The sequence below is a fragment of the Saccostrea cucullata genome, unplaced genomic scaffold, assembly GCF_032062105.1.
Source record: "Saccostrea cucullata isolate Sc308-1 unplaced genomic scaffold, CSIRO_AGI_Scuc_v1 ctg176, whole genome shotgun sequence".
In the NCBI taxonomy this organism is placed as follows: domain Eukaryota; kingdom Metazoa; phylum Mollusca; class Bivalvia; order Ostreida; family Ostreidae; genus Saccostrea; species Saccostrea cuccullata.
In genome coordinates this window covers 705,988-733,462 of record NW_026939570.1, presented here as the reverse complement: position 1 = coordinate 733,462, position 27,475 = coordinate 705,988, and the positions used below count along the sequence as shown (strand labels likewise).

The 27,475-nt window shown below is 33.9% G+C and overlaps 4 protein-coding genes across 7 annotated transcripts; 2 read left to right on the top strand and 2 right to left on the bottom strand.

The window, feature by feature from the left end:
• Positions 1-5,197: 5,197 nt before the first annotated feature.
• Positions 5,198-9,945, bottom strand: LOC134253312 (uncharacterized). 2 transcript variants are annotated; one of them, XM_062735836.1, is made up of 4 exons: positions 9,871-9,945; positions 9,251-9,507; positions 8,710-8,896; positions 5,198-6,339 (listed from the first exon to the last, which is right to left on the bottom strand). In XM_062735836.1, the coding sequence occupies exons 1-4, from the start codon at positions 9,938-9,940 to the stop codon at positions 6,182-6,184; spliced, it is 672 nt and encodes a 223-aa protein (XP_062591820.1). In that variant the 5' UTR covers positions 9,941-9,945; the 3' UTR covers positions 5,198-6,181. The 2 variants fall into 2 exon arrangements, with proteins under 2 accessions (XP_062591820.1, XP_062591819.1); XM_062735835.1 differs by having other exon boundaries at positions 6,134-7,290.
• LOC134253314 (uncharacterized) lies at positions 9,867-14,780 on the top strand. Of its 3 annotated transcripts, none has more exons than XM_062735839.1 (3): positions 9,867-9,960; positions 13,491-13,631; positions 14,042-14,780. In XM_062735839.1, the coding sequence occupies exons 1-3, from the start codon at positions 9,897-9,899 to the stop codon at positions 14,251-14,253; spliced, it is 417 nt and encodes a 138-aa protein (XP_062591823.1). In that variant the 5' UTR covers positions 9,867-9,896; the 3' UTR covers positions 14,254-14,780. The 3 variants fall into 3 exon arrangements, with proteins under 3 accessions (XP_062591823.1, XP_062591825.1, XP_062591824.1); XM_062735841.1 differs by lacking the exon at positions 9,867-9,960 and adding an exon at positions 12,198-12,322 and having other exon boundaries at positions 13,497-13,631; XM_062735840.1 differs by lacking the exon at positions 9,867-9,960 and adding an exon at positions 12,198-12,322.
• LOC134253311 (sperm-associated antigen 7 homolog) lies at positions 14,597-21,068 on the bottom strand. Its single transcript, XM_062735834.1, has 7 exons — positions 20,879-21,068; positions 19,455-19,522; positions 19,083-19,171; positions 18,577-18,661; positions 17,932-18,021; positions 15,920-16,073; positions 14,597-15,633 (listed from the first exon to the last, which is right to left on the bottom strand). The coding sequence occupies exons 1-7, from the start codon at positions 20,955-20,957 to the stop codon at positions 15,440-15,442; spliced, it is 759 nt and encodes a 252-aa protein (XP_062591818.1). The 5' UTR covers positions 20,958-21,068; the 3' UTR covers positions 14,597-15,439.
• A 222-nt stretch (positions 21,069-21,290) lies between these two features.
• Positions 21,291-27,475, top strand: LOC134253313 (NADH dehydrogenase [ubiquinone] 1 beta subcomplex subunit 5, mitochondrial-like). Its single transcript, XM_062735838.1, has 6 exons — positions 21,291-21,516; positions 21,735-21,826; positions 22,380-22,443; positions 22,713-22,774; positions 23,752-23,858; positions 27,202-27,475. The coding sequence occupies exons 1-6, from the start codon at positions 21,396-21,398 to the stop codon at positions 27,386-27,388; spliced, it is 633 nt and encodes a 210-aa protein (XP_062591822.1). The 5' UTR covers positions 21,291-21,395; the 3' UTR covers positions 27,389-27,475.

Below are 27,475 nucleotides of genomic sequence, written 5' to 3'. Positions count from 1 at the left end.
CATGCTAAAGAATCTTTTGAATTTTCAAAAAAAAAAAAAAACCCTTACATTTTGGATGTATATATATTCTTCAAATATTTGATAATTAGAAAAAAATAATGTGTGCATTTACCAAGCTGTACATGTTTCTACATTTTAAAGGCATAAAACCTATAGGAAAAGAGGGATATATATTTTATAATGCACACATGTATAACATTTTAATAATGAATAGCTTTATATCAAACTTTTTCCACAATATTTTTTACTACAAAAATCCCTGTTATTTTTGAATTTCCGTTTTTCAGTGAAATAAAACCTTTGTTACCTGAATATTACATTGCAAGTTCCTTGGATAAATGATAGTGAATCTGATAGTTGTCTACACAGGTTAGATAATAGTTCTTTATAATAAGTTATACATATGTTTAATGTTTAATTTTAAAAAAGGTACAGGTTGTACTTTTCAGGTTGGTGTACATTTTTGACTGACTTGACGATTTCTTTTGTAGGTGTCGGTGAGGCCGTTACAGCACACTCAGTATGAGCGGTTTATATACTCAGCCTACCCTTACTATACCAGCGCCTTTTCTAAAATTTTTAGCGAGGATTTAATTTTAAGGATGATAAAGGAAAAGGGTACTGACACAAGCACACAAATAACATTTTATAAAAAAATCAAACTTTTTCCACAATATTTTTTACTACAAAAATTGAGTGAATGTTATGAAATAAAATCTGTTGTCAAATATTACATTGCAAGCCTTTGGAATAAATGATAGTGAATCTGATAGTTGTCTTACTTGTGAATACTTCATATTTGCACACCTGAGGAGCCAGAGGAACCAGTGAACCTTTCAGATTAAAATTTGTTTGTTGAATGAATTGATAGGTTTTTTAATGCCCCTCCCCCCTAATCAAAGATTCAGGGAAATATACCATATAAGTAAAATTTTTAGCGAGGATTTAATTTTGGCATTATAACTTTTGAAAATTGAATATTGGGACTATTTGTAATAGCTTATTTAGTTAGCAATTTAAAATCACAAAATTACTGTATTAAAATACCAGATTTTAGGTAATAATTGCTAAATTTGCGTCTCGCTAAAATTTCCACTTATACAGTAATTTCATAGTAGGTTGACCCACTTTTACAAAAAAAAAAAAAAAAGAAACTTTGACCTTGGCGATAACTTTTAAACAGTTTGTGCTAGGGTTTCATACTTAACATATGTATTCATCCTGACAAGATCTTTAAAACTGGTATAAATACTAGTATTTTTTAACTTCACCTTAACAGTTAGTATTGTGGCTTTCATGTTTCACATATTTGTATTCCTTGTGAAAAGACATTCCTCTTGATACCAACAATTTTGACATTGACCTCTGGAGTTTGACATGCATTTGAGAAACTTCAACCTTTGCTAGAAACTGCTATGGGGGGCATCAGTGTTTCACAAACAAATCTTGTTTAAATATATGTTGAACTGACTATATGACAAACAGTATGACTTCAGCTGTTACATCAACCTCTCCAATTTTTGCAAATTAATCCAATACATGTATAACCTGCATATGATTTTTATGTCTTGTTCAAGAGGTAATTAAAAAGGAAAGAATGGGAAAATGTGATTGTAAGTAGGCAAATATAGAGATTTAGATTAATGGCTTAAAATACCATAAAGGGGGTTCAAATGAAGGGCCATGCCCTCTTCCAAGGTGAGATAATTATGAATTAGCAATAAATTCTTAATGGCATCTTTTAAAAATCTTCTTCTCAAGAACCACTGGGCCAGGGAAGATGAAACTCATGTGGAAGCATCCTCAGGTAGTGCAGATTTAGATTTGTTAAAATTATGACACCCCGGGGTAGGGCGGGGCCACGTGGCTGATCAAAGTTTTACAAGGAATATAATATATTATATGGAAAATCGTTAAAAATTTTCTTCTCAACAATAGCAAAGCCATGATTTGTGATATTTATATGGAAGCATCTGCAGGTGGTGTAGATTCAAGTTTGTACAAATCATGACCCCCGGGGATAGGTTGGGGCCATAATGGCTGATCAAAATTTTACATAGGAATATCATAGGGAAAATCTTTAAAAATCTCAAGAACAGCTAAGCCATTATTTGTCATATTTATATGGAAGCATCTGCAGGTGGTGTAGATTAAAATTTGTACATATCAGGACCCCGGGGATAAGATGGGACTGTAATGGCTGATCAAAGTTTTACATAGGAATGTAAAATCTCGGAAACATCAAAGCCTTGGTTAACATAACCGCTACATTGCCAAAAATTTCATGGGACTCATCTTCTTCTCAAGAACCGTTACAAAACTTTTGTTCATATTTATGTGAAAGCATTAGTGTAGATTAAAGTTTGTTCAAATCATGACTTCATTATCGCAAATTTTACATTATATATATACCGGTAGGAACAATCTTCTTATCAAGAACAGCAATGCCATGGTTTAAGGATGTACAACACACCTACCCCAAAAAATTCCTGTCGTTTAATTTTCGTTATTTTTGTATATTTAGTATATGACTATATTTACTGGTTGTATGCATATTTTGGACAAAATCGCTGGTTTTTGGACATAACTCGATTTAGCCAGGTTTACAAGGAGAGAAAATTTTTAATCAATGTATTAAACCTTGATTTTCAAAAAAACCAGGTTAGATATAAATGTCAAATTTCATTGGATTATTCTTTTAACCATTTAACACAAAAACATAGTCATCTTTTTGATATACATAATCAAAACGTTTTTATATAAATAAAAACTCTGCAAGCCTTGAAATTTAATAATTTTTTTTTTGTGAAAAAACCTGCTTTAATTTTGGTAAAAAACTTTCTGGTAGCACTTCATTATTTTTTGTATAATTTTGTTACAAATTTAATAGGGAAAATTACCCCCTCCCCCTTTCTCAATAAATCACGTTCCCGCGCGTCTTTCACTTATCACTTTGTTATATGAATCTACAAATACCCATTAAAAAAAATTAAATTGAAATATTGCTTTTGCTTCAAAAGTATATTAACTTACAAATTTAAAAGTTCTCGTATGTAAAGCGTATTTAAATGTAGATTTTTAGGCAATTTTTGAATACCCCTATCACCCCCACCCCTTCCTTTTTTGCGTCGCAGACCATTATCGTTTGACGAAACGTTTACAGTGCAAATATACTCATTTTTAGCAAAATTAATGAATGCAGAATAAATATTGACTACTCTTTTTATATGTATCGTGATCAAAAAAATGGTTTAATATACGTATGCTTATGCATTCCATATCACATGAAACCTGGATACTTCATTTTGTTGAACTTGAATATGTTGATTTTTAATTTTATTTCTTTAATTTCATTCATTAAAAAATGGTTTGTTACTCTCCTGTGATATAAATGGAATAATTGAAGTTTCTTTCATGTCATTATTTCAAACGAGACAGTATGTGGCCGTGGGGATAAACATTTGCAATTATTATTTCTTTCAATGTCTCCTTCTAAAGATGAAAATTCCGAGTTACTCAGAAACGTGTCAAAAATGGCAAAAATATCAAACATTTTCTGACTCTTTCATCTACTTCCGGTTTATATGACAATCGCACATTGATATTTTTTGAAAATTCATTAGATAGGCTTGACATTTTGTTTTGCTTCTTTGACCTATTAAAAATTCTCAATACTTTTTGAGATATAAAGAAAAAACTTACGATTCCCTCTAGGCCCTTAATTTTCAGATTTTCAGTACATATCTTTTGAAAGATCTTTTCAATTATACTTCTTTTGTTCTATATGTTTTAACAAAATATTTCTAGGTAAAAAGATATCGAAGAAAAGGTGTTAGAAATTTTGAAATTCTCGACAGGACTATTTTGGAAAACCGTGCGGCGTTTCCGGAAAAAGTTAAATGCGAAAGGCACATCTACAGACGTCTATCATACCTGAAAGTTTTCATCTGAACCCATTTTCCAGAAAAACTCTGGACAACCTGACCCTTTAAAATTCATAAAATCGGCAAAATCTCAGACCGGAAGTGACGTAATCAGAAAAGAAAAAAAATGCATAAGGTTATGATGATAAAAAGTTTTTAAAGTTTCATAAAAATTCATGTTTTCGATTGCGTGCACAAAATCGGTAAGAAAAAAAACAATAATAAAAGTGAAAAAGAAACCTAAGAATAACAGAAAGGTCTTCCGCTGAAGACGGAAGACCTTAATATGTCACGCAAATGGCTTTCAAGGCTTTAGCAAGAGTGTTAAAAACATTTGACAAAACTTAGAACTTTATCTATGAATAGTGCTTGATTTTCATTTTTTTGTGTTTTATGAAATAAAATTGATTTTAATAATGAAAAAAAAAACATCCTGGTCAAAGTCCTACTTTCACCTCCCCATAATGAGCAGGGGAAACGGGTTTTATGCATTTATAGGTTGTACTGTACAAGCATATGTTGCTGGCTAAATAAACAATGTAGCGGTAATGTATTTTTTTATGTAGCGGTAATGTAAGTTTTTTGTAGCGGTAATGACTATGTAGCGGTAATGAACATTTTGAAAATGTAGCGGTAATGATATGCACCCGTCATATTTATATTGAAGTATCCTCGAGGCGGTGTAGATTCGAGTTTGTTCAAATCATGACCCCCTTAGGTAGGGTGGAGTCACACTGGATGATGAAAATTTAACATGGGAGTATAATAGGTACAATCCTAAAAAAAATCTTCTTCTCAAGAACAACAAAACTATGATTGTTCATATTTATGTGAAAGCATCCACAGGTAGTGTAGATTGAAGTTTGTTCAAATCATGATCTCCTGGGTAGGGTGGAGTCACAATGGACGATCAAATTTTACTATAGGAGTATATATATACCAGTAGGAACAATCTTCTTATCAAGAACAGCAATGCCATGGTTTAATTGTCATGTATGTTTCGATTCATGTTTGTTCATATCGTATCCACTCCCCCTTACGCCTTTTATGGGTAGATTGGGACCACTCATGCATTTAAGCTTTTTAATACTAAACTGATTTTTGCTCACCACAGTACTCAGGTAAGCGATGTGGCCCCTGGGCCTCTTGTTACATACATACTGGTACCTAGATAGATGTTTTACATGTTTTATGCTTTTGGAAGTCAAGATTTGCAAAGCGTAGAGAAATATTTCAGAAGTCATCTTCAGAACACAAAACATAATGAACAAGTGTGATGGTAATTAAAAATTCTTGTTTATTGCATGAAGAAAAAACATTTCAAAAACAATGAGAATTGCACATATCTACATATATAAACAGAGAAAACAAAGCTATTTTCTGTCGGACTAGAACATCGAGATTCGTTGACTGATGATGGAAGATCTTCATAGACATATAATGGACAATGCTAACTGAATCAAATCACTGGAGTTTGTCACAATCGATCAATTGCCCCACCCCTACACTATAGCATAGTGTGGGGTAGGGAGATTTCATATTGTGACGAGCCCCCTTTATCTTGCTACAGAGTCGATTCCAGGAATCCCTGATTATTACTACATGTACACTTACAGATAATATGGTTTGTCACAAAGATGCTTGTACATACTTCTAAATTATATACAACAAAGACAACACAGATTTAAAATAAAATGTAAACGTCATCAGATATGTGAGCACAATTCATCTTTTTTGTAACACATTCTCGGAGTTTAGCAAAATTTTACAAATATACAATTATTTTGACTTACAACAAATGTTTCTAAAAGTTTAAACAAGTAAAGAAGATACAATTCGGTTTTAAATTATTGACTGCTGATTCGTGCAAGAATATAAAAGATCATTATAGGAGGGCATTTCCAGTTTTAAATGTTTCGTTACATTGGCATGTTACACTGAACATTTAGTTCAACTTCATTATGGTGTTCTATTAATAAAGTAAAAAAAACTTTTATGAACGTAGACGTGTTTTTCACAAGGGTTTGCCCTGGACAATAGTTCAGTGTACATTACATTTTGAGGAGGAATGCTCTTTGGTTCGTTATAAAAATACAGTCCGGTGCTCCGAGGTCCCTGAAGAAAAGGTATTTCAAAGGACTTTCATCATACTGAATTTTCAAATTAGATTTGACTTCGGATCTTATTTTCTTCAAAAACATTGTTTTACGATATAAAGGCAGAAAGACAGAGCACCGAACTGTAAAGAGACCTAAAATTTATCTGTCCTCCTTGATTCCAGCGTAAGGCTTGTTTCTATAGTAAAATTTCAAAATAATCAAGAGGATGAGGAAAATGCTACATAGACAACATGCAACGATAATTCCCAGGATGTAGTTCTTTCTCCATGCGGCCTCCAGATCCGGGGATTTGTAGTCTGTAAGAAAGCAAGCCAGTGTGTCAGTTAGCGAAAACATGCACGGTCACAGGGACCCAAAAAGCTAGCATTTCATCGAAACGTGCGAACTATTCTGTTCTTATAAATATAACTAAAAATCAGCCGATCTGAAAATCTCCATAGAAAAACTTCCAAATCTTTATCATGCAAAAATGTTCAAGTCCATCTGAAGTTTAAAAGCATTAATTTTAAAGAATTTAAAAGCATTAATTTTTTTTAAAAGTTGCAAGCTTTTAATAAAGATTTCTTGGAAATTTTAAGCAATTCATTTCTCAGCCATTTTCTGTCAGTCTTGTATCCAAAAAGCAAACACAATATTCATGAGCATTTATCTCTTGCATTCATGCCATTCATCTCCTGTTTCTTAATTTTGCCATTTTCTTGTTGCGCATGCAACATATTTCATACAATAGGTAAGTTATTAACATGGATTATAAATGTACTCCTAAAAAAATTATTATATCATTTAAACAATTTTAATTTACATACTGAAGGAAGAACATAAACGCCCCATATACTCAAATCAATTTCCCTTTGACTGACCAATAAAGAAATCAAACATGAAAATGTTGGCTAACTGTTCGAAAGTGTAAGTAATGGCGTGTCGTGATAGTGCGATAGATTGCAAAGAGCTACTATTGGTTAGTGAGACCCGATTACAAGTACATACATAGAACACGAACTACACTAATAAAGTTAAAATAAAATAAAAAGGAGAAATTGAAATATTTATTAATTTTTCTAGGGTCACTCTTGTGTGTCTTTATTTTTTGGCGTCGCTACTTAAGTTTCTGTAGTTTGGATTATTGCGCGTGTACAATCTGACTGTACACAATATGATAAGGAATATGCTACAAATGCACGAGGCTGTGACGATGCCCAAGATGTAATTCATGTGCCAGCCCTCCTCCAAGTTGGGAGCCCTATAATCTGATGGAAAGAAAAAGACAGAAAATATCAGATTAGAAAGAGTTCTTTTATCTCATGAAGCTCGATGTGACCCTTGATCCGTCATGGTCTGGAAAAGCAGGAAAACAACAACTGCATGCAGATGGTGTGGACCCCCCCTCCCCCTTTTTAAACTCTCAAACACAAAAAAGTAGTTCCAAGTTTAACAAGCATGGGATAAGTAAATATAAATTGTATTGATGGTATTGGGGAATTATTTTCATGAAATATGGGTGAGGTACAAAAGGCTTTACGTCAATTAAGGTGCATTGACCATCTGGTAAGAGAGATAACTCTACTGAGATTAATGACTGCCATTCCTTTGTACAATTATCAGAAGGTGCATGATTTATGTCATAATTTTCCACGTCAGGGTATGCTGAGACGGTGTACATTCTAATGCTGAATTTGATTTCTTTTGGAAGATATTTAATTTAAGATAGACCTAAATTATGTCTATCAATTTAATAAGTGAATAAACCTTAGTAAATTGATCTAAACAGAAAGATTTAAATTTGTATTTATCATGTACGTGTACATTTAAAAAAAAGTGTGAGAAAATGTAATGCTGATTCAATTTTTCAGAAATGATATCTTAACTTTCAGCAATTTGAATTAATACTGAATGATCAAACTCCAGTAACTAGAATTCTGCTTACTAGTATATTTATTAAGTTGGACGAAATAAAAATATACTAGTATAGCAATCTCTGTAATTAAAAAAAGTACGAAAAAAAGACTTCTAAACAGAATACTTACCAAAGAAATCATTTTTAATATTATCAAAATAAACTGCCAACAACTTTCAACAAGTATGTACAGAAAACAAATAATATGTAACATATTAATACGGAGAAGTTAAATTCAAAACAACGAAAGCAATAGACTATTTGTACTAAGTTAAATGTGAATTATTATAATTAACTGTATTAGTACTATAATATTGCATATAGTCACCATTGTGGTTTTAAAATAAATAAGAATTAGTATTTTATAAGTGCATATAAAATAAAAATACATTGGGCAATTAATAAATAGCTAAATTAATATTAGTTTTTTGAGTCACAATATATATATATATATATATATATATATATATATATATATATATATATATATATATATATATATATATATATATTATATGGTGTTTTGTACTTAGTGAGTCGTACATATACAATGCCTGCAATAGTTATCTACTTAACATAGAGGAGACGTTACAGTTAGTTTTCTTTCTTTTTCCTTGTAAAGTATATTTATTGGCAATATTATTCACGGCCCCGTGAACCCCCACCCCACCCCCCACCCCTTACGCACCATGTGCTAGAGTCACTCCCCTTTTAGACTTTGCTAAGGGTTTCTGAATCTATGTGCATGCTAAACGTGAAAGAAAATTGTTACCATCTTCAACATATTCCACAATAACAGCCTCTTTGTTGTCAAAACACTGGGAGTACACAGTGATGTTGAATCCGTAATCATGAGCTTCTTTCATTGCATAGTCGGGCTTTTCCGTCACCTCCACGCGCATGGCTGGCGCCTGCGTGCAGAACTGAGCTCCTTTTGGTTTTATGTAGCAGCTTAGTTCCTGCAATGATAGAAGTGAATCTTTTCAATTTGAAAGACATTTCATACAAAATTGCCATAGTTTTAAGAAAAGTACCAATACGATTAACTATCTTCTAATCGTTTGCCACAATTGATTACTTAAGGGAACTATCAAGATTCATTTTGATGGATGAGGACTTGGCAGATTTTGGAAATAAATGTCCCTGGAAAATCATCCTTGCAATGCGACAATGTTGTCCAGAATAAAACAGTTAATTGTCCTAGCTGCGCGGCGAGGCAGGAAAATGCATAAATAAAGCATCTCTCCTCTCAGAATCATATGGTCATCCGTTAAACTCTCATATAAAATGAGCTTTTTAAAAAGTTTTGATACCTGTGTACTATCTGGAGTTTTATCGAAATATTTTCCTGTAAATGCTACTTTAGATTGACATGACGTCATTTTAGAGTTGTCGATGCGCGCGCACATTCCCGGGAAAGGGCACTTGGTGTTGGGGTCGGAGATTCGGTGGATGAGGAAGCCGCAGTACCCGTCCTCTGTCTTCCCATTGGTGCTGAGGCGGATCTGAGATCCACTGGACAGCTTGGTTGATTTCCCACACTCATTTCCTGCCGAGTTGTCCAGATAGACTGACCAAAAAAAAGAAATCAGTATTTATTCACCCTTTTTTTAACTACTAGATAAACACCCGCGCAAGCGCGGGAAATTAAATTTATATATAGTTACCATTTACAAGAGAAAAGTAAATATATTGTAGTTGTAAATTGTAGATTTTACTGACAGACTACAGCCTTATAAAGGGAAGAAATGTAACGCCTAGTTTTAAATTCAACTGTAACATGTTTAATATAACACAAGATTTCGTCAATATATTTTATATGTTTTTCCCAATGTGAAAGTTTCTGTTAAGTATATTATTTCATTAAAGTTCAATTTGCATAAATTAATATGCATGTACATTTAATATGTATTTTTATGTTTTAAATTCTTACCTGTGTTGGTAACCTGGGCAACCGCAATGGCGGGGAAAATCAAGGCAATCAGTAGCGAGTTGACTTCCATGATTTCTGAAAGACAAAGAGGTAGGGGATCTCACGTATCGTGAAAGTTGTCCAAACAAATATACAAAGTAATCAAATAAACATTTATCTCTTCCAGTTTTCTTTCAATTTTTTTTAAATAGGTCAATTAAGCTTTAATCAAATTCTGAACATCCATAAAACATGAGCTATGTAAAATTCTGGTCGCTCTGACAAGTGTTACATACGTGTTGGCTGACAAAATTTATTACAGTCTAAAGCACTTGTTTCACTCAATGAATATATGCATCAAGGGCACCTTGCTCCTTTCTTTTGTTTTAGCTAATTTATCAAGGTAGGAAATGACATTTAAAAAATATTTTTTGAAACTAATATAACTTATAATGCGTTTAGTACAAGAGTGTTCCTTGTAAGATACTACAAAAATTATTAAATAAACCAATAATTAAAACTTATTAACATTCGCGAAAGAAAAATAAGGAACTTGTAAAAATATAGAAATTTGCAATTTCTTAAAATGATTAAGAAAAAGGTTTCAAATATTTGCTGTTTTCTACAAAAGTTATACTGAACACGCATAATAAACGTGTCAAAATAAATCAAGAATTGTAAATGTAGATATTGGACAATTTTGACAGGAACATCAACTTAACAAACAACTCGACCTCTGTCCACCAGACAACTGAAGCTAATTGAGTTGTAGTGCGTACACCTTCAGGCGGTTCTACATCATATTTATACACCGTGTTGTAACATTTTTTTTTTCAAAGTCAAGTCTACATTTTTAAAAACAAAATTTATGGTAGATATTCTGGTGCTTTGAGGAGGTACTGGATTTAAACGTTGGGAGGGACATAAATGTTAGTTTAGAGAACAATAAATTGTTAGATAATTTTGTATAATATGGTATAAAAGCCAAAGATTATCTCAGGTTTTATATTACATAACATTACATCACCAAGATCAACACCGTCTGAGATGAAAAAGTTTTTTGTCCATTTTAGGTAAACTTATTTGTTAAATAAATAAACATTTACGCGTATATGTAGAAATAGCCAGTAACTGATAGCTGCCCTTGAAACTGTCGAGAAAGGACGTCAATGGTTTGGTATATTGAATTCTCTTGTGATATTATTGGTTTTTCTGGTTTTTTGCTAATCGATGATTTTGTTCCCGGTAATATCAATTGCAGTAATTAATTGATTAATAAATCTAAAGGAAATGAGGAAAGTTAAAGGATAACATACCTGTGACCGCTAATCCGACTGGCTGGCTGGTCTAAAGTGAAGAGTCGGAGACACGGGGGAATAAATTAACTCCTGTCATTAAAGAAAGGGGCGCCACAAGGGGAAATAGAAGCCGCTTCATCGGACCGTGGAAGAGTCCACGTGACATTAAGATTTGAATAAAGCTAAAATTAGCCCACAAACTGTTTTGACGTATACATAAATTTAATTTTGCTTATTTTTTGAAGTTAATGATTTATCATCAACTCTTGTACATCAAATCATTTATGTGGTCTCATGTAAAAAGTTGATATAAAACCAGATTTATTCACATTTGGATAAGAAAAAAAAAAGATAATATTTAATATAAGGATATTAATAAACAAGGTATTAATTAGACCACTTTTCATGTTAGTACTGTGTCTTTGTTTAATCCAATTTTCTGTTTGTTTGTTTTTTTTTGTTCGTGTTTTCTCCCAAAATGAAATTCTTCTCCGGGAAGTTTTAGATTTCCTTTTTAAAAACAAAACTATCAGTTATAAAAACGAAACCCTTATCAATCTGAAATCTTTGGAATAAAAAAAGCTTGTTTAATTGTAACGACAAACTTTTCTCTTTTGCAAAATATTTATTGTTTTATATACAAAATTTATATTGAAAAAAAATATCTTTATACCGCATGTGAATTCTTACAAGATGTATTCAATTTGGATATTTTGCAGAAATGTATTTTTTTTTCCAAAATGAATTATGAATACTTTTACTTATCTAAACAATGAGGTCAGAGTTCTACAATGATTTCTCCTCCGTTTTCCTTCTCGATTTTAAGTGATTTGTTTCATTTCTTTGTTTCATAAGTTACAATTAGCTACAATATTCCAGATTTTTTTCATCTACATGGTAAATATACATGTAGTTGTAGTAATATGTTTGATTTACTACAGAATCAAATCACGAGAGACATGAAAACCTCAGTTCACGATAAGGAATCATCCGGAGAAGGGGAATAACATTAGTTTTGGTTAACATTATTTTCTAAATTATTGGCAAATTTGTCCCCCTTTCTTGAGCTGTTATTCCCCTTTAGAATTTCTTATGACGACAAAAACTCGACATCATCATGGATTCCTTTGTGATTGCAGCTTGTTGTTTATTTGTTTGCATCAACATCAACCAAGGTTTGATTGTTAACAATTTTATATTATTTATATGAAAACAGCAGTGACCATTCTCGTTAAATATTTCATAAAATGTTAATTAAAAATGCATTTTAAGAAAATCAACATTAACCTTCAATACCTTTGAGCAATTACACCAGATAAGAACACATGTGACATGCGCGAATCTAGAAGGGGAGAGAGTTCAGACCCCTTTCTGGACAGAAGCATATAAAAATGACTTTGGGCCCCCCTCCGGCCCCGCTAAAAATGGTGAATCCCAAAACCACCATCACGAGATAGGGTTTATCCTCGCAAATGGAAAATAACGGATTTTTTTAGTTTGTTCGTTTGTAGCTTGTCGAGAAATTTCAGGGTTGGAAATTCTTTTGATTAGGGTGGAACCCACCCAACCCCTGGAAAAAAAATTTGGATCCACGCATGTATTGGGAATTATTGAATATGTCCTTCAATTACTTCACCCCATCCGATACTTATTAGACATGGAATTTCATTTTATTTCATGTCTATACGCCCTAGCACTAGCACTAGAACCCCTGACCCTGGGGTCATGAATTTCACAATTTTGGTAGAGGACTCAATGCTCATTACATTCATGCTAACAGTTTGCCTGCTTGATGTCCAGGAGTAAAGAAGATTTTAAAGATTTCATTAATTCTAGTGGTTTTGGCCCCACCCCTCAGGCCCCGGGGGGGGGGGGGGGCAGGAACCATGAAATTCACAATTTTTGTTCCCCTTTACCCATAGATGCTGTATACAAAATTTTGTTGAAATTGGTTCAGTGGTTTCAGAGAAGAAGCTGAAAATGTTTCAAATGTGAACGAACGACGACGGACGAAAACGGATAGTAATAGGTCACCTGACTCAGGTGACCTTAAAAGCGGCTATATAGGCCAGGGTTTAATTCCTTTGGGGGAAAACTGAACTTGTTAGGGACGGGGAAACAAAAACTTAAACCAAAAGGTTATGATCTCACATTCGGATGGAATACGGATCATGCTCCTCCAGAAAACAAGCAGCTAATATGCAGGACACATGTAGATGTGGACGTAATAGTACATTTGAACAAGTATCCCTTAAAAAGTGCAAGGGAGCATAGAATAGGCATGGGGTGAAACCATACAGAATTGTTACATGTATTTGAATTTTTCACATTGCTTCTTGACAGCATCAGGAATACCCTGTTACAACTGCAGTACCAAACACGACCCTCGGTGTGGCGACCCTTTCTGGGGCGGATCCGACTTTCTGGTAGAATGTCCATTTGCTTGTCTTAAAGTGAAGCGATCCAGTAAATTCATCCAGACATGTAAGAACAATACAAACATAATTTTTAAAAAATAGATTAAAGAATATATATCACATATTTTATTGTGTGCATATGCCTCATGCGCGGATCTAGAGGAGGGGGGTGTCAAGACCCTCCACCCCCCTCCCCCTGGCATTTGCAGGGTTATTAAATGTATTTACTAAACCAACTAAAAGTGACCTTGGACCCCGCTAGAAAAGCCCCCCACCCTCCCCCATGGAATAGGTTTTTCACGTTTAGGAAAATAAGGAGTTTACTTTTTTTGCTTGTCAAGACATTTTTGGGCTGGAATTTTTTTTGGACTAGGTTGGACCCCCCCCCCCCCCCCCCTTTTGAAAAAAAATCTTGGATCGCGCCTGTGCCTTGCCCCCAAGGAAAAACGTCACTTTTAATGAATTTTCTTGTTTCAGTGGACAGATCCTGTTCAGAGACTGCAGTAGCTGGTCTCATGGAAGGAAGTGGAAACAACAAACACTGCGTCACAGACTTGGTTCCTTTCAAAGGGGAGGTCACCCAGTGTCACTGTACTGCAAAGGGGTGTAACTCTGGACATAGCAGTTACTCCAGTACCATGTGGGGGGCTCTTTTTTATCTTTTGATTGTACTATTGTTTTTTACATAGTCTGTGAAATTGTGAATAAATGAATCTTTAGAAAAACCTTTGCTAAAGTAATTTTGAATGCTAAAATCAAATTTTAACATGTGTTACAGTATGTACTACCAGCATCAGCTACAGTTACAGACATAGATCTTCTGCAGCTTAACTATGAACATGTCAGCTGGTTGGGGATTTTTTTGTTTTTGATTTTAGAGAGAAATATAGGTGCAAGTTTTTTCATAAACAGAATTCTTTGACACCACCATAGCTCCTACAGACTTATAGTCAAAAGGGGGTAATATCTTGATGAAAAAGCTTCTCTCCTTTAAATTACCTAGATTAAAAAAAGATAACTTTCAATGAAATATTAAGTTTATTTGACATTTATTCAATATGGCATGGTATTCAACACAATTCAAATTGCATACATAAATGTAGCTATAATAATTTTCTTAATAGGAGAGTACACTTTGACTTATGTAGAGTGTATACAGTTTTCATGAACAAAATTTGTCAATGCAAGTTATGTTTTGCATTCTAATCATATGTTATGGATGCATTCCTCTTATATGATACGTTTGATAAGTAGTTCTGCACATGAATATACATGTATTCCTGAATGAGTTCATCAGAGAAGAAATAGAATTTCTCTTCAATGTACAGTGGAGCCTCATTTATCCGGACGCTTTGGTTCCCAGTAAATTTGTCCGGATATGTGAAGCGTCCGGATACCTGAATCACCAGTTAAACAAGACATTACTGTATACAGGGAAATTTTCGCCCCTTTCGCCCAACCCTCATTTGGGCGAATTTAAAATGGGACAAATTCAAAGAATACAGTATAATTTCATAAACAAACCTATGACTGGGCGAATTTAAAACGTGGCAAAATTGTTTGTAGGTGTGAAAGGGCGAAAATAAGACGGGGCAAAAATAACCCTGTATACAGTATAACATTTTAAAATTCTGTTCCGATAAAAAAGCGTCCGGATACTGAAGCATCCGGATATCTAGCGTCCGGATATCTGAAGGACCACTGTATTTACAAAAAGTGAATATGCTTGAAAAATAAAAAGTGAATATGCTTGAAAAATAAAAAGTGAATATGCTTGAAAAATAAAAACTCAGTCCAGAAAACAAAATTAAAACATTGTAAATGTCATCACACATGGATTTTTTTTTTTGCATTAATGTTGTATCTTGTAACGGGTCAAACACTGGAAGAATTATTGTCTGTTGATTCTGACGATTGATCCCCAGAGTTCACAGTGGGGGAGCTATGGCCCTCGTTAACTGGACCACTGACAGGAGTTTTCTGGGCCTCCGTTTTAAGTTTTTTCTTGGCCCTGGTTTCCGCTAACACTTCCTCTATTGTCCTATGGTCTCGTTTATTTTCACTTGGCACTGTAAATAACAAACAACTCATATCTGACTGCATCAAACATCTCCATTTGTTATTGACTACTTGATATATGAATTTTTACAAGTATTTTCTCTTTCCTTCCTTTTTACTCAGGATTTCCAAAAGCATATTGTCATACTTTACATAGAATGACATTAAACTTTTACACATTATGCAAGTAATCTGTCAACTCTCAGGTAAATTTTTATTTGTATAGTTCCAGAACACCTGATATTTATGTTTACAGGAATTTATCAGACATACAATACATGCTTCGCTGGTTCTTACCGAATCCGTACGATCTGTTAGCTGTCGTCTGTTTTGCGCCTTTCTTTGCCGCTTCATCACCAATCAGATGCCGGTACTTATCTTTGTAGTTAGAATTAGGGATTATTTTCTTCTGATGTGATGGATTTTCCTCAGCACTCAGTCTCTCTAATTCCTGAAATATGGATTACAACTTTGGTAAAGTAATAAATCTAAGGTTCTAAATTCTCTAAGCAAATATAAAGATGTTATTGGAAAGGCACTGAACAAATAAAAGAACCCCTTAATATGACCCCATTAGTAATATTCATTTAAAAATAATTTCAACATATAGTCTACAAAATGACACTATTGTGTATTCAGTGTTTAATAAGTAAGACATTGAGACTAAAATATACATTTGAAGGACTATATTATATTATTATGATTAACTTTCTGAATGATCTGGTAAAAAATAATATTCTTTGGAAATATGGCCCTTTTTATAATAGCTTCACACAGAACTGATAGAAGGAACATGATTCATGCTGATGAAACAAATTACAAGTAATTATGTTCCCCAAACGAAGTTGGGGAACATATTGATTTTACTCTGTTTCTTATTATTATTATTCTTATTATTATTTCTTCCTGGGAAAATCTTTTCCGCGAGTGATCTTGTAAACTACACATCCGACTTAGGTGAAACCTTTTTAGGGTAAGTAGGCATGTTATGTAGATTTGCGGACAAGGTCATTTTGCGCGCACGTGCTTGCAAGAGCGCGCACGTGCAAAACTTAAAATGACCAATATATAATGGATATAACCGTAACTTTTCTATTTTGTGACGAAATGTTTTGAAATTTATAATGTAAGGATATATTAGTGGTATGCACAAGATGACATGGTCAAAATAGCAAGATCGCACGCGCATGCACCTGCGCTTCGCTCTTTGGCTGAAACTAAAGTCTCAATATCTTTTTAGTTTTTTGATAAAATCATTTGAAATTTTGAACATAGTCATACATTAGGGAGATTTACAGCCTGCATCATAAGATTTATCATGAAAGCATGTGCATGCACATGTGCTTGCAAGAGCTCGCACGTGCAACACGATAAATGTCCAATATAATTGATACAGACGTAACTATTTAAATTATTGATGAAATGCTTTGAAACTCATATTATAAGTATATATTAGAAGCATAGACAAAACGACATGGTCAAAATAGCAAGATCTCACGCGCATGCACGTGCTCTTTGCTCTGATTGGCTGAAACTAAAGTCTCAAAATCTTTCTTGTTTTACGTCATAATCCTGTGAAATTTTGAATATAGTCATACATTATGAAGATCTACAGCATGATATATAAGAATTTTCATGAAAGCATGCGCATGCCCGCGTGCTGCAATCTGATTGGCTGAAACTTTAAATGGCTATATCTCCTTTGTTTTTTGACGAAATGCTTTGAAATTTAATACAAAGTCATGCATTAGGATATCTTACAATATGATATAGAAAGAAAAAATCATGAAATCACGGGCATGCACGTGCGCTGCAATCTGATTGGCTTAAACTTGAAATGACTATAACTCCCTTGTTTTTCAACCTAACAGGATGGGATTTAGAATATAGATAGATATAAGGGACTCCTACAATAAGGTATTCATCATGCACGTGCACGCACGTGCGTCTTTAACGAGTGAAATGAAAAATACACTTGAAATAATGATTTTTCATACTTTTGGACTGAATGCTTTAATATATTGTATATTTAAATATGTAGATAGTGTAGACAAGATGATATGATCATTAATACGCACATGCATTAACATGCGCACGGGTGCAATGCTAGAATTTGAATATAATTGGTATCCTTCTAAGAAAACGTTGTTAAAGTCAAAAATGCACAGAGTTTGTCTTATTTAATGAAGCTTACAGCGAATATGGCACCAAAAATGAATTGGGGAGCGTTTGGGGAACATCTGTAACGGTTCCCGTTACAATTAGCACTAGTTTTGAATTAGAATCTATTCAATCTAATGTGTGCTGACCCTTTGTTTTTCTAGTTCTTTGGCTTTCTCTGGATCCCATTCTTTACCGGCCCTCAGGGTATTTATCTCGTCATCAGTCGGAGCAAACTCCTACAAAACACACAGCACTGTTACTGCAGAAGACACAGAGCACACTGTAGACATGTCAAGGTAGCTCATATCACAATCATCACAATCACTTCACAATAGAATTCAATGTAGAAAGCTTACCCTGTTTACAGTATCAAACCAAAAACAACTAAAAAACAACCTAAGAAGTCTATGTTATGAATCATTAATTAATGAACATGTTGTGTACAAATATTTCTGTCAAAAATACATTAGTGTCAATATTACATCTACCTGCCAGCTTTACATTTATATGTCAGTGTATCATTTGTGGGTAATTGTTACATTTTTTCGCCACACTGTCAATTTGTATAAAAAGTAATTTACAGTATCATTTGCAGGTAATTGTTACATTTGCCTGTCAGTGTTACATTTGTATGTCAACATGGTCAAAGTAACAATTGTCTGTCAAAGTAACATTTGTATGTCAATGTTACATTTTTATGTCAGTGTAACATTCATCAAATTTGTATTCTGTGTATTATATTTTACTTTCAGTTTGCAACATTTCTCTGTCAGTTGTATAGCATTTGTTACCTTCTTCCAAACCATGACATATCTGTCATGTTCTTCTACACCAAAGGAAAAGGAGGTCAACCCTGCAACATCAGCAACTTCATGACTAGAAAAGACAAATATATACAATTCACAAAATTCTGTTCCCATGAATAATCGTCCGGAAACTGAAGCATCCGAATATCTGAGGATCCACTGTATACAGTCAAGCTTAATAAATCAGGACACTTGTTTTTCCTCAGCAAATCGTTGAGATTAAATATGTGTCCAGTTTACTAAAACATACTTGATGTATGAAAAAAAACAATTCTTTCAAAAAACAAGCTTTCATCTGAATTCAGAAAGGTGAAGAAGTCAGGAATCTTGGCTTCAAAATAAAGTCATTAAGTATATAATCATACTCAAAGGCTTCATGTCAAGTTTACGCCATGATCATTTGTCCTAAGGCCCCCTCTATTTAACCTAAACTTACACTTCATGGCTCTACATCCTCTGTCCTAAGACCCTCTCTACTAAATAAGACTTACACTATGGATCGCCATCCTTTGTCCATTGGCTCAAATTTGCTCTTCTGTTTTGTCCCATCTTTGATAAAATCATGTATTCTTTTTTGTATCTGTAATTTTTGAAAAACATTCAGTGAGAGAGCAGTTGGTCTTGAGCTGATATGTGCAGTGGCTGGATTTGAAATATGCATGTATGCATGCATGTATGTTTATTTCATATGAAAGTGACAAAATTAAATCTGTATATTAAGCAGAACATGCACAAAATAACCTGCAGTAAAACTATCATAGTCATCAGATCTGCAAATTGTATTATAATTGACTGATGCTTCAAAATGTTTACTTACAGTTCTATAACATGGATGCTAAAATAAAAGTGCCTGAACAACATACCTTTTCTCTAAATTCTTGCAAACTTTTCTTCTCTTTTTCTTGTTGCTTCTCAAGTAAAACCTTTTGCTCTGATAATTTTAAAAAAATGTTACAACACTTCAACAAAGAAAATTGTAATGAATTACCATACGATCAAAGTTTGTTGTTGGTTTGTGAATCTGCATATTTTAAATACTGAATGCAGGTGTTTTTTTTCACGAGACAATTTTGGGTCAAGGTTCAAACATCAAAAGCAGGAAAGGAGTACACTAGGGAGGACTTTACTTTACCAGTCCCCAGAAAAACACGCTAAATGTAATGTCACTGAAGGCAACTTCAGTATAAATGAGATCACGTGAGTGATTGAAAAAAAATTAAATACGAGGGTTTTTGGCCTTTTGACCCAAAAATTGAATTGTACGGTTAAAAGTTTAGTTTAAAATTTCGTTTTTAAATGTAGTTTTTAACCCTGTTCTCTGAAAAAAATCAATAAATATTGTTGATTCATTGTAAAAATTTAATAATTCTGAATGATGCGCGTGCCGCGCATGCTTAGTGCCATTTCTTTTGGACACAGCCATTCTTCCATGTAAACAAATAACGAAATACCATTGAAGCTGATTCATGATCTTGGAAAAATTACAGAAACAACTGAATTTCTTAAACTTATCCAAAAGAACAAGTCACTAACCCTATAAATCCATCGGATGGTATATAAGGACTACGACGTTTAGACAAAATATCCCCGGCAGATGCTAGACTAACCCTAATCAGTCGAAAAATGTGCGAGTACTAACCCTAATCTCTCGGATGGATGCAAGACTAACCCTAATCAACTGAATAAATCATTGAATACTAGTGCAAGGACTAACCCTGATCTGTCAGGTGGGTGCAAGATTAACCCTAATCAGTCAAATAGATTCTATATAGTGTGCAGATTTAACCCATTTTCAGTTGAGTGACATATTGTTACATCATAGTCCAATGAGCGCGAGGTTCTTGCGGATCTGGGGACCGGTAAAGTAAAGTCTACCCCGAGTACACATGGAGGACCAGATAAATATTCAATTCCGTGCCTCTTGAACCCTTAAACAAGTTCTCAACTAAAAAAAATCTGAATGAAAAATTATTTTAAAATTTTGGTCCAATTATCATAAAATTATACACCAGGCAACTGCAGCTGGATTAGTCAAGTGACCACATTCTGATCAACTGACCTTATTAATTTTCATCCACAATGTTTTACAAATCGGACCAAGACTGACAGTGACTGACAAAACATTTTAACGTATTGGTCCAATTTTTGAAACAGACCGACAAAGTATATAATTCGCATCTGATATAAACAGGTGTAATTCTTAATTCGAACAAATTCGAACGCACTGAGCAAATTCGAACTAATTATTTGACGTTTTCTTACAAAAAGAGAAAGATCAATTTTGTACCCTTTGCTTTTTTCTTTTCTGCATCGCTTATCGTTGGCGGCTTTTGCATGCTACCGAGAATGGAACCAAGTAGATCCATTTTCACACTTTCAGTTACTCACTGAATAATTTTTTGCGAAAGCTTCTGTATCTAAGTTCTCGAGGCCTACTGCATGCACATTCGGTAGACATCGGGGAATTACCACCTCGGGAAACGAGGTTAAATTTATCGCTTAGGTACTGCTAAAAACGAACCCGATATTTTATGGTCGATTTTTTTTTTTTTAAATACAGTTATTTTAGAATTCCATTATACTTTATGCATTTGTTTCAAAGCTTTCGTTATTATATAGGATTACGGATATAAAAATATCTTTTAAAAATGCATGACACTTTAACGTCCGGAAAAATTGTCCGTCAATTTTTCAATTTATAAATCATTTACTGCGAACCTGCTGCAACCTTGTAGCTACCAAAAATTATTGAATGAGCCGAAGAGACTAAAAAATCCAAGAGCTAAGGGTAGTAAGGGATCAAAATGATCCTCTTTAGCTGCCTGAGGATCGCTCCTGGACAGGGGACACGACAAATGTTTAGTCTAGCGATAAAAACACCACAAACAAAAAGTGAAATCTTGAAATCAAAGTCGGCCCTGCAAGGTAAAACTGTAGAGTAGAGGAAATTCGTATGAATTTTAAAGCAATGAAATTGTTAACTTACTCTGTTTAAAATTCTTTATAAAATAAATAGACAATCACTAATTTGGTTTGTGACTTTAAAACGACTACTATAAATGAAACGCATACCTTTTTTTAACTTGTAAAAGTAGGAAGTTAATAACTGTCAGAACTTACAAATGTTTGAAAAAATTATTTAGAACTGGTGAGAAGTGCACACTATGGAAATGGTTATATTGGTGTTCCAAGATTTGGAACCAGGATCAAGGAATATTATGTGCGAGATGATCTGGTAAGTTAAATACAATGATTTATTAGAAATATTCATATTGAATTGAGAGATATCACAAAATGAAGATTGCAGAGCCTTTGAATAAGAAATTGGCTTTATTTTTTTTTAATTAAATGTGTGCAAACTGAAGAAGCAATGTTTTTTGGATCCTTATACAATCAAGAGCTATTATATGTTGCACTCTGCACATTAGGGACTCACATAGAGGTCACTGCTGAAAAGCAGCACTATGACTTGTAGTTAATACTAATAGTTGATTTACATTCAGAGTTCAGACATACACACAGACAAAGTGACACGATCCCAAAATCTACAGGTGTCTTACTCTATTTGTAAACATGTACAAAAATATTAAATAGTTAATTTTAAAATTTCACAAGTTAGCAATTAAAACAAACACACTAAGACATAAACATGATTAAAAGGGGCATTTTTTGTTGGTGATTCTCCTTAGGACTTTGATTATGTGTTTGTTTAAGAGTAAGATTAAGGAGAAAAGATGAAGATGTGCAGAATAAAAATTAATTTCTTTTTTATGTTGCTTTATTAATAGATAAAGTATTTCTGGATTGCCATGGCCCCTGTTGCTGCTTTAGGACTTGTCAATACTTATATAGGTAAGTCCGAGACCTACGTTCAAGTGTCTATAACTCTTTTAAAAGAGACTGCATGTCATGATGTCAGCTGTATTTCAGGGTAACCTGAAGATATTTGTTGAACTGGATGCAGTTTGCTAGAGAACCTTCACTTCCTCCATGATTAACAAACTGAGTAACATAATGTCAATATATTAAAACTAGATTGTTAACCTTTTATACTTAGTTGGAGTGTATTATATAGATTATTAAAGTTTTCTCTGTTTTGTTATGGTACAGTTTCTTTACAGGTCCAGCTGAATTAAAGGATATTCCCGAGGGATATGAACCACGCCACTGGGAATACTATAGGGTAAGATTCACCACTGGGATTACTATAGGGTAAGATTCACCACTGGGAATACGATAGGGTAAGATTCACCACTGGGATTACTATAGGGTAAGATTTACCACTGGGATTACTAAAGGGTAAGATTCACCACTGAAATACTATAGGGTAAGATTCACCACTGAAATACTATAGGGTAAGATTCATCACTGGGAATACTATAGAGTAAGATTCACCACTATGATTACGATAGGGTAAGATTCACCACTGGGAATACTATAGAGTAAGATTCACCACTATGATTACTATAGGGTAAGATTCACCACTGGGAATACTATAGAGTAAGATTCACCACTATGATTACTATAGGGTAAGATTCATCACTGAAATACTATAGGGTAAGATTCACCACTGGGATTACTATAGGGTAAGATTCACCACTGGGAATACTGTAGGGTAAGATTCATCACTGGGAATACTAAAGGGTAAGATTTAACTCTGGGAATACTGTAGGGTAAGATTTACCTCTGGGAATACTGTAGGGTAAGATTCATCTCTGAGAGAACTTGTGCATTTGGATAACCTCAAGATGTGTTGCACACCACAAGAAAAAAACATAAATAATGGGGAGGTCATGTGTCCATGGGGAGCCACTTACCCTGGTAGTTTCATGGGTAAATCACAGCTACAGGAATATAGACATCAGTCAGTACTCTCAATGGGGGAAATCACTTAAAATAAACACATTTATACATGTTATGACAAGTAAGTACAACTCAGAAGTAGAAGGCCATTTAGAGGAGCGGTTAAAAATTTTGACTTGAATTTTTTACTGTCAATTTCAACATGAAAAACGGAACATTGAATAGAATTGAATGTTTATCTTGCTGCCTCTTCATATGATAGCCATTTAATTATCACACATTACCTTGCATCTTAATGGAATTTATTCTCTTTTTAAGGTATATACACTTGATTGTAATGTTATTATATAATTTTAGACTCCAGTTCAAAGATTTATGCACAAATGGGTTTATTCATCATATGAACAGGCTTACGAAAGGAATCTGCATACCATTGACCTGAAATGTAGGAGGAAAATTGCAAAGTAAGTATTTGTATTCAAAAATTAATTATTCCCTCGTTCCCAAAAAAGAACAAATGGAAATCTGTCAATATGACAGCCTACCAGGTTTTTCTTTGTGTAAACTGTGGTTTTTCTCACATGAATAGATGAACTTTGCATTTGGAAGAGTTATTTCCTTAAATGTGAATATTGTCTATTATGAAAGTTTTTCTATTCTGAAAATTGTAGGTGAAATTCCAACAAAATCAATGTTCCCTATAGACCGTTTCACGATAACTGCGATACTGCTCTTTTGCAGGGCAAAATGATATAGTTTGGCGAAATATACGTAAAAGTAATTGTTAAAGATACGTCATTTAATTATCTATCAACAAAAACTTCGCCAAGCATTATTATTTTGCCCTGCAAAAGTGTAGTACTGTAGTTATCGTGAAGGGGCTGATTGGGAGATTCTAGATAAAAATGACAAATATTATTATTCTTAAATCCATGTAGTTAAAATTAAATATCTATAGTCCTAGTATATGCATATCTTGCATATAAAAAATTGTTTTGAAAATTAAAAAAATCCATTGTTGAAAAGTTTAGGAGGAGTAATCTGGTCAAATGACATGCCCTGTATGCAACATTTTGTAAAAATGACTTAGTTCAGAAGTTGGTATTTTTAGCTCACCTGAGCCGAAGGCTCCTGTGAGCTATTCTGATCAAAATTTGTGCGTTATCTGTTGTCGTTGTTGTCGTTGCATGTCATCGTCGGCGTTGTTGTAAACTTTTTACATTTTCATCTTCTTCTCAAGAACCATTGGGTCAATTTCAACCAAACTTACCACAAAGTATCCTTGGGTGAAGGGGATTCAAGTTTTTTAAATGAAGGACCATCCCCTCTTCCAAGGGGAGATAATTGTGAATTAGTGAAAAGAGGAACTCTTGCTCATCATAACCTTGCACTTAGGCTATCTAAATTTAATTCCTTGGTTCTCAGGCCAATTTTCTCCAAAACAGATGCGGGAGGACGGCATTTTATTTTTCATTTTATTGGCAATAAAGTAGATGAGGGAGGTTTTTTTTTTTAATTTTAATTTCCGAATTTTCTTTAACATAAAGATAATTTTTTAATCACAGATATACTTTCCATTTCTGGTCAAATTCTCTGCCTTATCCATTGCTTAACTCTTTTCCCCCTGTTGCCACCATTTGACGCACTTGTGATTTCCCTAGAGTGTTTATCTGGCTGCCCCCTGAAGCCATTTTGACTGACTTGAAATGACTGACCATTACATTTAGAACATGCTAATTAAGTACCTGAACATCATCAAAGTGTCACATATTATATATCAATGTTTGGGGAATGGATTGAACTTTAGTATTGTCATATAATTTTCTAAGAATAATTAATCTACAATAAACAATATATAGGTGAAACCAGGTAAAATGAATTTTTCACAACTAATCTTCATATTATCCTTTATATGAGAGAAAGTTTCTATAAAATATACCAGTAAACTTAAAATATAATACCAAACCAATTAAAAGGCTCTTTATTTTTTGTTTAAATAATATTAATTAAGATAGATTAATAATGATAGGTAATTATCTTAGACTTGAGCCAATTAAACTTCACAATCATGTTCAAGCAGGCATATTTATAAATATTTTATATATTTAGTTGACCACTTCTTGCAAAAGTCTTTGGGAAAATAAATTAATACATGTTTTATCTAAATCAATGCCCTGATGGAAAAAAATGCTTCAAAAGATTATTTAGTACTCATAAAACGCATGGGAAATCTGTGGCCGCCATTGTTGTTCTTGTTAAAAAGTCTATGATGTTCTTCCTCTAATTTTCATTGTAAAATTTTATTTCTATTAAATTCAACTTTAGAACTGATGTAAAAACATTGTGAATGCTAATTAATACAATCCAAGGTATGTTACATAAAATGCAATATTAAGGCTGAATTTTGCTTGTGACAAGGCCCAATTTCTTCTTGTAAACAGACTGGGTGCCATTGTTTTCACACAGGTAAATCTCAAGTGAATTCACACCAAGCTGTGACTTCACTAATTATAGTAACATTACCTAATGTGTAATACACATGATTGGCTATCATTTAGAGCTGAATTTATTTAGAAACAGGGGAAATTACAGAGCTAATTTAGGGTTGTTGTGTGTATGCGTCAAATGGTGGCATCAGGGAAATGGGGCATAGCGTCAAATGGTGGCATCAGGGGGTAAAGGATGTAATGCATTAGCGTGTAAACATCGTAGGTAATGTCCTCAAATGTATTTTCAAACGAAGTAGCCAAAATCTCATTGTAAATGGCTACCGGAAGTGATATTTGAATACTAAACTACGAAACAAATGAGGGCGGAATTTTTTTTCCCGGATTGGTCTCCGCAATACCCACTTTTTATTTTTTAAAAAATACAATAAAATCGGCAATGCGGCTACCTCAAAATGGATGCGCGCGGGCCTGAGAACCAAGACTTCAATTTTATTTAGCCTTAGTTAGTTTATTTAATACCCAGGAGCAGAGAAGATTTTTAAAGATATAATTCCTTTTCACTATAGAATCAATAGAGCCCCGCCCTAACAACAGAACCCCTGACCCTAGGGCCATGAAATTCACAAACTTGAAAGTGGCACTCTTGCTCATCATAACTATGTACTTAGTTAGTTTACTTAATATTCCAGAGCAGAGAAGAAGATTTTCAGAGATTTAATGCATTTTCAATCTATAATCAATAGAGCCCCACCCTAACACCAGAACCCCTGACCCTGGGGCCAAGAAATTCACAATTTTGGAAGAGGCAGTCTTCTTCCTCATCATAACTATGTACTTAGTTTATTGAAAACCCAGGAGCAGAGAAGAAGACTTAAAGAAATAATGCATTTTCACCATATAATCTATATAGCCCCACCCTAGTACTAGAACCCCTGACCCTGGGGCCATGAATTTCACAATTTTGGTAGAGGACTCAATGCTCATTACATTCATGCCAACAGTTTGACTGCTTGATGTCCAGGAGTAAAGAAGAAGATTATTAAAGATTTCATTAATTTTAGTGGTTGTGGCCCAACATCTCAGGCCCCAGGAGGGCGGGGACCATAAAATTCACAATTTTTGTTCCCCTTTACCCATAGATGCTATATACCAAATTTGGTTGAAATTGGTTCAGTGGTTTCAGAGAAGAAGCTGAAAATGTTCAAATGTTAATGCATGACACATGACGACGGATGAAAACAGATAGCAGTAGGTCACCTGAGTGACTCAGGTGACCTAATAAATTTATTTTTAAAAAATTAACGTAAAGCAAGCTTCTTATTTCACTGAATGACCATTAATGCTTCACCATTTTAAGGAGTAAACACCATATGGTGGATGAACACATGAGATACAACAAGGACTACAAGGGATGGTACTACAGCGATGACAGGAGAATCGAGGGAGTTAAGATTCACGACGAGATTTACAAGGATAAGGGTATCTTCCGAGAATTCTTCTACGGACGTCCCCCCTACAACAGATCCACGAGGCTCAGGGACTAAAAAGCCGACCTAGAAAATTCATTTTGTGACTTTTATAACGTGCAGTTACAGTCTTTGAGGATTATTAAAAGTACATGAAATTTGTTA